Genomic DNA, 10,069 nt, shown 5'->3' with positions numbered 1-10,069 from the left:
AACCTGTGATCGTCCCTCTGGAGCTAATGTCCAGTAGCCAAGAAGCCCAATCCACTCTGCACGCAGGTGAGTTCGCTTCTTCTCCCCTTAGTCCCTCGATGCAGTGAGCCTGTTGCCAGCAGGTCTCACTGAAAATAATAAACCTAAACTAAAACTTTCACAAAGAGCTCAGGAGAGCCCCTAGTGTGCACCCTTCTCGTCGGGCACAGAAATCTAACTGAGGCTTGGAGGAGGGTCATAGGGGGAGGAGCCAGTGCACACCAGGTGATCCTAAAGCTTTCTTTAGATGTGCCCAGTCTCCTGCGGAGCCGCTATTCCCCATGGTCCTTACGGAGTTCCCAGCATCCACTAGGACGTCAGAGAAATAAACATGCATTCGCACTTTGGGAATCGAACCCGGGACTCTTTGCATGGGAAGCGGTACACTTCACCACTCAGACATGACGTCTCATGATAAACAAGCTCATGTGTAAATGTACTGAAAGCAGTGATCGATTTTCATTGGTTTATGCCATTACGGGACTTGGATGCTCATATTGTACAAAACACATACTGTACATACTTTAACGTTAATGCACTACAGTATTGCTTTAACACATTAGTTGCGTCTGTATACACTATTGGGACTTGGACGCTCACCTACAGTAACACAGCAATGGACAAGTGTTTTAACATGTTCCTTTGCGTCTGTATAAACTTTTTTTTTTTACTCTCTCCATCTGACCAATGGTCTGTGTGTACAGTAAACAGTACGTACATTTGTCATTGACCATTTGCCATAGCTTGTAGATCAATCCGCTGCAAAGCACTGGATTAGTGGAGCATTAGCCACCCAGTGGTGGAGATGTGTACTGCATGCTGAGTATGTAGTCGTACCTCAACGCGCCTGTCCATGCATAAACTCAGCAACCTAAGCTATCGCCTAGGTGTGATTAAACCTCCGTTTAGCAGGAGAAACGGTAAAGATGAGGGAGGCTCCATCTGTATATCAGTCTTAACATTTCTGTATTTTATCATTGTATAATAACATAGTAAGATGGGCTGTACCTGAGTTTTAGAGATCAAGGGACATTACTTTTATTAAAATATTTTTTTTTGTGCCTTGAATTAAATTCTAAAATTAAAATAATCCACTACAGACGGAGATGGGCAAATTATTAGTATACTTATACAGTACATCGCATACATGGAATTTATTTTCATTCATACAACACTTTAGTGCAAAATATTATATAATTGTGTCTTTTGTACCCTTTAAATAATCTCACAGCAGATATTTTATGCCTAAAAATATGTAGCCACATTCTGGAAAATGTACCGACACGATTAAGAACAATGTTAAGTAGTAAAATGTAGTAATTTGCCCATCCCTTTTAGTCACAACTAGTGTTTGAAATACTGTGTTTCTTTTGTAAATAAAGTCAATTAAAGAACAAAAAAACAAAAAAAGGATAACGTTGATTTTGTCATGTATCCATCATTTCCCTGGATGGAGACTGCTCGTGGTTGACTCCCTGTGTATTGTGAATTGTCTGGTTATGTGAAATGGAATTTTGTTGCAGTTCTAAAGCAATAGTGTTTTGAGGGAATTCCTTAACCTGTTTTTTGTATTCAAAGAAAGTGCAGACCTTTGTGGCTATTGCAATGATATTCTTGCCGATGAAGATGGTGGAGACTCTGCTGTCCTGAAATAAAACCATGTTCACAACTCGAATAAAAATCGTAACTATGTTGATGGTGACGAGGCTTAGAACAGGGTAGAGCATCATCTTCTGAGGAGCAATGTGTTCTCCTTGCATGCTGATTTCACTCAAAGAGACACAAGGTAGAATCAAGAGTAGGATGTAGCAGTAGAAAAACATAAGACCCTCGGCCCATATGGGAAGTCCAGTCTTGTACGGCTCCCATAAATTAGCTTGAATATCCAAAATGTCAAGTAAATCGAGAGCAACCCAAAACAGTCGTCCTCTCAGATCTTCTTTCTTCCTGAATGTCCTTACATACTCCATGCTGTCTAGCGACACAAGGACCAAATATAATCCTGGAACGGAGATGGATAAAAGCAACGTCAATGCCTTTCTAGCCACGGTGTCCATGTTTTTTTTATCGGCTTTGTAATTTTGAAATATAAAATATAATTTAATTTCTAAAACAAATATGTAAAGAAACCACAGAATCATTGCATATCCTCTCTTGGCGGTCTTTACTTCTGCTCCAACCCAGACAGCCACATAGCGCAGGACGATTAGAAAGCAGATATCCCCAACCAACACTATAATGCATACTCCAATTTTCCTGGGGCCCTGATTTTGCTCCACAAGGTAGGCATCCATAAAAGCCATACTGGTCATGATAACAATAGTTGTAAGACACACATGACGCTTGTCTGGAGGTGGAAGAACCATGTTTGGCCACTTTATAGCAGGCTTTCATGAAGAACGTACAACGACCATGCATTAACTCAATCCCTTACGGCTAATAAATGCAGAGATATTGATGTATTTACTTTAAAACACAGATGGAGTCCAACATTTCGGTGAGTTTTATGCTTTCGGTTCCATTTATATATGCTTCGTTCTGGGTTCCGCATACAAATTTGCTGCAGCCTGAAAGTTGGTAGAACAGTCAGGTATCAAAACAAGAGGGATTGTTTTTAAATAATCCACATAAAAGGATATAAGTCTTGGTATTTAAAGTGTTACTGCATGTTGTTTCTTGGTGTTGTCCTTGAGGAGGCGTAAAGGACTACATGAAGTAAAACAAAATAAGATCTTGATTGGACCTTTTCAAGTCATTAAAGGCTTAGAAGTGACATGATAGTCATCAGCAAGTTACATAAACTTTTTACTTCTCGTCTACTTGTTCTTCAGAACTTGGTGCCAGACATCTGTTCATATTTTAAAATATTCATATTCTTAGTATTGCTTTTCCCTGAAAAACAAAACAAATATAATGTATAATTAGGTATATTATAGAAATGAGGTATCTATGTAAATGGAAGAGCATAATTGTGACTGCAAACAATATGAATAACAAAATAAAATAATATAATTCTTGGGAGGGTGGATTCAATTCAAAGCAATGTGCCGTTGCCCGTCTGCAGTTGCACATATGTCGGTCATTTACTTAGCACCGACATCACAAGTGGCTTGTGATGCCGACGGACACAATGTGCCGGCAGTAGGTTCCAAAATGTTAAATAAATTAAATAAGTAGGTTTCTGAGCTTTTGTATTAAGTTCATACTTTTTAATTCTCCTGCTGCACAGTGCAGTGAGTTGCAGCATTGTACAGTTGGGAGCAGGGTTATGAAATTTGTGATGCCATAACCCCTGCACCATCCACCTGGAAATCTCCTATAGTATAAACCAGAGGGGACATTTAGAAAGTAGGAAAGTATATCCAATTAGCTCAGGCAGGCTCAATGGCTCAGACAGGCTGGGTTCATTTATCCAGTCTATTTGGCTCTAGGGTGCACTAGCCTCTCAGTAAAGCTTAATCCATGCGATTCCCACACCCTCAACCTTTCTCTTTCCGACCATCACACCCGTTGGCCCTTGATGGGGAAGGGAACAGCTTCAGATACAAATGCCCAACATTAGTCATTGTAACTGGTCAAGTGGAATGTGGAAAGAATTTTGACAACTTTGCAGAAGAGTGACTGTTCATTGAATCAGTGAGGGGAATTCATATGTTTGAAAAGTCGGTTGGGTGTCTGTTTTTCCCTGTCTATTAGATAGGAAAAAACAGACACCCAACTGACTTTTCATACAATTGAATATCCCCCAGTGTGTCAGGTTGAGGGAGAGAGCTGGAGGGAAGCGAGACATTATCATAGTCTGCGCTATTCTCCATTACATTATTTTCAGAATTGGCCAGCCATTATGGATCCCTGACGATTTTAATCCTAGTCTGGGGTCGTAGATGGAGAATCAGTTCCTGGCATCAGGTCTACTGTGAACGCATGTGCAGAAAGAGAAAACAGACATTGAAGACATGCCACCTTAGCCTATAAAAGGGGATATTGCCTGGCATTGACTTCTGGGTGATTAGGTCTCACTTCTGTGGACTGTGATTAGCCTTGCTTGTATCTGTCCTTTGGCATCCCTTAGACACCACTCTTCTGCCTGCCCCTTTTATATAGATAACCTGGGATCCGGACCAGCTTGTTTCCTGGACCACTGAATAACCTGCGTTCTGACCTTCTGAACTTTTCCTTTGCTATAATCCTACAGATCTTTTTATCTGATCAATTGTATATCAGACCCAGATTGTCCAACTATGAGATCTGTCTGGCACACAGTTCTCCGTGTCGGCAACACACCATCTGTAGGTAGTTCGTTCGTGTTGCCTGCAATAACGTGTTGCTGCCACTGGGTTCATATTGTGGCACTATGCATTACTCTGGTTTTGAGATACATGATGTCGTTAGTATGGCAAAGAGAGGGGAGAGAGGGAGAAGAAAGTCATATGCCTGAAGCAAACCAATGTGCACTGTTAAGGGAAATGGGCTCTAATGCTGCATACACACGGTGCGATGGGACCGCGCATCGGCTTCGCAAGGTGTTTACACACGGTGCGATATGCACTGTGTTTTCTACTGATATGGACTATATAGTGCGTAGGCCCCTTAAATAATGTTTATTTCTTGAAACTGCCCATGAGCTGGGCACACTGGACACTGCTAGATGCCAGTCAGACCCAGATAAGGTGTTTTTGCAAAGGGTTATGTAGTGGACAAGGTAGAAGGCTAATCTGCGGACTGAATGGCAGTGGCCAGAATTGCTAAAAAAAAAAAGATTGTCAGGACCATCTGGAAAGATATCAGGACGCCCGACGTTGGAATGGCTCCCTGGACTTCCATGCAGAACTGGCAGATGATGTGTTGAGGTCCCACAAGTAGATAGGGAAAAGTTGTGTGAACCTGACTTTTTAACATGTCAAAGCAACACGGGTATCCAGTTTGGTGCCTTATACTGTAGTTCTTCTGTAGCGGCTATGTCTGCCATTAGTCATAGCAGTAGTATTACTAACCACCCCTTATGTGTTAGGGGGCATGAATAGCTCTTTACCTGATCAGCCCCTTTCTCACCCAGGATGCTACTAAGACCATTATCTACTCACTGGTCATTTCCAATCTAGACTACTGTAATCTCCTCCTAACTGGCATCCTTGACAAATGCCTCTCTCCACTCCAATCTATCCTCAATGCTGCAGCCTGACTCATCTTCATCACCAAATGCACTACATCCACCTCCCCTCTCCTAAAAGCCCTTCACTGGCTTCCCTTCCCTTTCAGAATCCAATGCAAACTTCTCACACTCACTTACAAAGCCCTCACCCACTCCTCTCCCACTTACATCTCTGACCTTATCTCTCTGTACACTCCCGCCCGTCCTCTTTACTCCGCTAATCCACGTCAACTCTGCTGCCTTTTGATTACATTCTCCCACTCCTACCTTCAACATTTCCTATGTGCTGCTCCCTTTCTATGGAATTCTCTACCTCTCCCCCTCAAACTCTCCACCTCCCTGCAGAACTTCAAACGGGCTCTCAAGACTCGCTTCTTTACCAAACCCAGCCCAATCTCATCCTAACCCTCTGTCCCATGCTCACTGTCTACTCCGTCTTTGTCACCCCAGCTTGTCTGCCTCTCCCCTTTAGAATGTAAGCTCTCATGAGCCGGGCCTTCACCCCCATGGACTTATCCTGCGTTTACTTATATTGTCCTCAATGGCACCAAATCCTGCATTTTTTTGCCACCCTGATACTTATGTTCGTGTTGTCTACTGGTGTAGTTATGTTTATGTATCCTGCAGTGACGTGGTATCCTGTACTTGTCATATATTGTACAACTGTAAGTCACTAATTTCCTGTTTTGATTATTTTGTTTATGTACTCTGTAATTGGGCGCTGCGGATCCCTTGTTGCGCCATATAAATAGAGAATAATAATTAATAATAGCAAGCCACATCATTGGCAGAAGCATAGAGCAATCACAGCAGTACCTGTAGGGATAAGCTCAGCTTTACATTACATGCAAGTTTATCTACATTTATAGTCCCCTATTTATTTATTCTCACATGGGGAAAGATGAACGCTTAAACCTTTGAGAGAGTTATCGTGAAGCAGTTGCAGGCTGCAACTAATCAGCGTCTAGCTATCATTTATCTAGCACACTCTAAGAAATTCCATTTAAACTTTTTGGTTGCTATGGGCAACTTCTCCATTTTATCTCTCCTGAGGGTTTGATACATCCCTCCCTTAGGAGTCTATTTACTAAGCTTTGGTCTCCATCCAAGTGGATGGAAATAAAGTACAAGCCAATCAGCTCCTAATTACCATGATACAGGCTGGGTTTGAAATAAATGACAGGAGCTGATTGGCTGGTACTTTCTCTTTCCACTTTATCACACTCTAAGGCTTAGTAAATCTGCCCCTATACATGGTAATAGCAGAGCTACCAGGAGATCTATCAGGCATCTGTACTAGGAGGATGACCAATCCCATTGTGAATATCGGGGCCCTCTTTATAGAATGCGTGGCACGCTGAAAGGGGCATGGTCATGCTTTCTTGTGGTCATGGCCATATTTCCTTGTTGACCCAGTATCCCACCCAGGGGTGTCTTAAGAGAAGAGGGGGCCCGTGTGCAGGCTCCGGGTGGGCCCCCTCCTCTCCAAGGTGCCGTAGGCTCCGTCATTGTTCCGGAGTCTACTGAGCATGCACAGGTCTCCGAAAACATGATGCCTGCCATGTTCCGCAGACAAAATTCATACTGCGGCCATTTTTTAAGTGATTTTTTTGCAGCAACGGCTGTAGCTGCAGCGTCCGACGCTGGACTCCGGAGAGGTGAGTATAAAAATATGGGGCTCGTGTGCACCGCACACATTGCACCCATGATAGAAACGCCTATGATCCCATCACTGTTGCGGCCACTGGGCAATAGTCTATTGCCAACAGACAAACAGAAACAGCGGAGTTGAAAGCAAATTGCATGCACAAAGCCAAATGTGTCTATTTGCCTGTACTGTATGCAGCGCTGTACGCATTTCTGAGGGCTGACCTCCCCCATCCATAATATACACTTGGTCTGAAAGCCGTCATCAGTGCACACTTGCTCGAGCCACAACCCTAGCGGAAAAAATCCATCTGAAATCAGGCATAATTATGCGCGTAGACGACATCTGCACATTTCCATCGATGGCCCTCTGGGAACTTTGCCGCAACCCTGTTATGCCTTTGCAACTGCAAGTGAGGAAAATGCAGATATGACTGCAAAACCGACTTGCGTTAAGCTCTGCCTCAGCCCCAGAGTGACATACTGTTCCAAAAGAAGCACTAATGGGATTTATTTAGATGAAACATTACTGTACTACATTACTAAGATGTGATCTCCACTGAAGGTAAAAATCAGCCAACACCAGGACGTCTGGGGGGTAAGATGACTTATTCTCATTCTCCTATGCTGTGTTCTTAACCCGCTCTGTTCTTTCTGAGGAAAAGTAGCGTGTCATTTATCACACAGCTTCACTGAACGCCGATTTCATGCTTAGCCTTGGACACAGATGGATCGGCCTGTCCACGGAGATTGGAACAGCGCGTCCAATCTCAGACACTATTTGGGTTTTATTATTGTCACTTTATTTGTGCAGTAAATAAAGGGTTACAGCACAGATCGGCGGCGTGTGAAGAAGCAATATATGACCTACATTCACTCAGTGGAGTTTCCCTATTACAGAACATGAGGGGAGATATTTTTTGACTCCTTGCTGTGTTCTGCATCTCCTGTTAAAGCATGCCTTACATGTATGTACGGGAGACCGCAGGAAATATCTGCTGCGTTCCACTGTTTCCTCGTGCAAAAAACCCCATAGGTTTCTATGGTGGCTGCTAAACGGTGAAATTGACCAATCTTAGCCCAGGTAGCCAACACTAGCACCATCTTTAGCTGGCATTAACTATTTCAGCCTATGGCCTACAGTACGCACAATTTCTCCGGTACTGTGGCTTATGATGCTATAAACCTTTACTTGTAATTTATATGGTGTGTGGGTCTTCTGGTTTTACTAGCGGCTGCTGTTTACACATCTATGACCAGGCACCCGCATTTTTGCTACATTTGAGTGTGCAATACTTATTGTACTGGCGTATACTGTAATATATATATATATATATATATATCTTCAGGTGGCGTTATCTACTGTAGTCTCTGGGCCACTGCTGTATCCTGGGCCGGTGCAAGGTTTCTAAGCACCCTAGGCAAAATTTTAGCTTTCTGCCCCCATGAAGGGATGAGGAGCCCGGAGAATCTGTGACACAGGACATGGGCATATGAGGGGCGACATGGGGACATGAGGTAGGTAGGAGGGGATGGAGTGACACAGGTCCTGGGGATATGAAGGTGTGTGACACAGGAGGGAGAGGAGGTACAGCTTCTGCGCAATGCCACAAAGACGCCAGCAGGGAACCTGGAAATTCCGGCGGCGGGTGAAGCGCTGTCCTTCTCTGTCCCTGGCGCCTGCCTGTCACCTCTGCGTCCACTCTTGCTGTCGCTGATCTCTATGGCTGGAAGTAACTTGTGCCTGACTCCCTGAGCACCTGATGACACACTGCGCTGCTCCTATGCCGCCAAACCCTAATCTTAAACAAGGATGTCTCTCTTTCAGAGACATCCTTCATTTTTCTACCAGGCAGTCTCAGTGGGCGCCCCCTCAGGTCCCGGCGTCCATAGGCAGCTGCCTAATGGAAGCTCCGGCCCTGGCTGTATCTATAATGGGTGCAGTGTGTACGGTGTACACGGACTCCTAAGTCCAAGAGGCCCACACCGCATATGCTGCACCCATTTCTTGAATACTCACCTCTCTTAAGTCCCCCATTGGCAGCAACAAGAGCACAAATCATCACCAGAAAAATAGCGTGGCGGCCATTTTCCATGCGTTTTATGCATGCGTAGTAAAGGAATAGTCAGGAAATGGCCACTGCACCATTTTTCCAGAGATCTGTGCATGCGTATTGCAGTCTCATACCTCCCAACTTTTCCGGCCAGAGAGTCAGGACGCTCGCGTGGCATAGCTGTGCATGACCTGGGAAAGGGGCATGGTCTCAGGTGCGAGGGACGTAGCTTCTGCCGAGTGGGCATGGCCTTACCGGGCGGACACTTTTTTTTCTGCATTTTGGGGACATACCCCGAGCAGCTGGGCAGCCCCATGCTCACTTACATGTACTGTATAGATTGCTGTGGAATCAGAACAGTTAGGAGGTATGCAGTTTGAGTCCCTACAGCATTGCCAGCTAGAAAGGAGGAGGCACGGATGGAAGAGGCTGCACATGGGCCTCCTCCTCTCTTAGAAAACGTCCCTTCTCTGGGCTGCATTTTGCAACATTTTCCAGGAGAGGGATCTGTAGGTTCCATTCCTGCCAATGGCCACTCGCACATGTACAGTCTGACTAGCTGCATGACTAGCAGTGCAGCAGAGTCAGGAATCAAGAAGTAAAGCAATCACTCCACTTCTAACATATTGCACATGGAGTCCTTTCCTTGGATGTGATTTCTGTAAAATGCCGGCAATTAGTTAATTTCTTATTACCGCAATATGTCACACGTGCGCACTGCGAGGGCCGGAGGAGGTGAAGGAATCCTCTGCACAATCAGAAACTCCTTCCTATGGGAAAGAGTGGGGCTCAGCAGCTGGCATGAATCGATGGATAATACATGCCTAGTCTTTCAAGCCTTTCCTTGTATTCCATCGTCTCTATGCCCTTAATTAGTTTGGTCGCCCTCCTCTGTACCTTTTCAAGCTCCAGGATATTCTTTTTGTAGTACGGTGCCCAGAATTGTACACAGTATTCAAGGTGTGGCCTCACTAGTGATTTATATAACGGGAGTATAATACTCTCGCCCCTAGCATCAATACCCCGTTTTATGCATGCTAATATCTTATTAGCCTTCTTTGCTGCAGTCCTACTTTGGGTACTACTGCTTAGCTTGCTATCTATGAGGACACCCAAGTCCTTTTCCAGTACAGAATCCCCTAATTTTACCCCATTTAGTAGGTAGGTGTAATTTTTG

General features: G+C 44.3%; 1 protein-coding gene across 4 annotated transcripts in view; it reads right to left on the bottom strand.

The window, feature by feature from the left end:
* Nucleotides 1–358: 358 nt before the first annotated feature.
* LOC134980479 (transmembrane protein 121) overlaps nucleotides 359–10,069 on the bottom strand; it is a 154,042-nt gene continuing 144,331 nt past the window's right edge. For 2 of the 4 annotated variants that reach the window (XM_063947322.1, XM_063947323.1), the window contains one exon: nucleotides 359–2,931. In XM_063947322.1, coding sequence (XP_063803392.1) covers nucleotides 1,467–2,405 — 939 coding nt within the window. In that variant the 5' untranslated portion in view covers nucleotides 2,406–2,931 and the 3' untranslated portion in view covers nucleotides 359–1,466. The remainder of the gene's footprint in view (nucleotides 2,932–10,069) is intronic. The other 2 variants (XR_010190409.1, XR_010190410.1) reach the window with 1 other exon arrangement.

This window comes from Pseudophryne corroboree, chromosome 12, assembly GCF_028390025.1.
Source record: "Pseudophryne corroboree isolate aPseCor3 chromosome 12, aPseCor3.hap2, whole genome shotgun sequence".
NCBI lineage: Eukaryota > Metazoa > Chordata > Amphibia > Anura > Myobatrachidae > Pseudophryne > Pseudophryne corroboree.
Note: the sequence above shows the minus strand (reverse complement) of the source record. Positions and strands in the feature narration are given on the sequence as shown.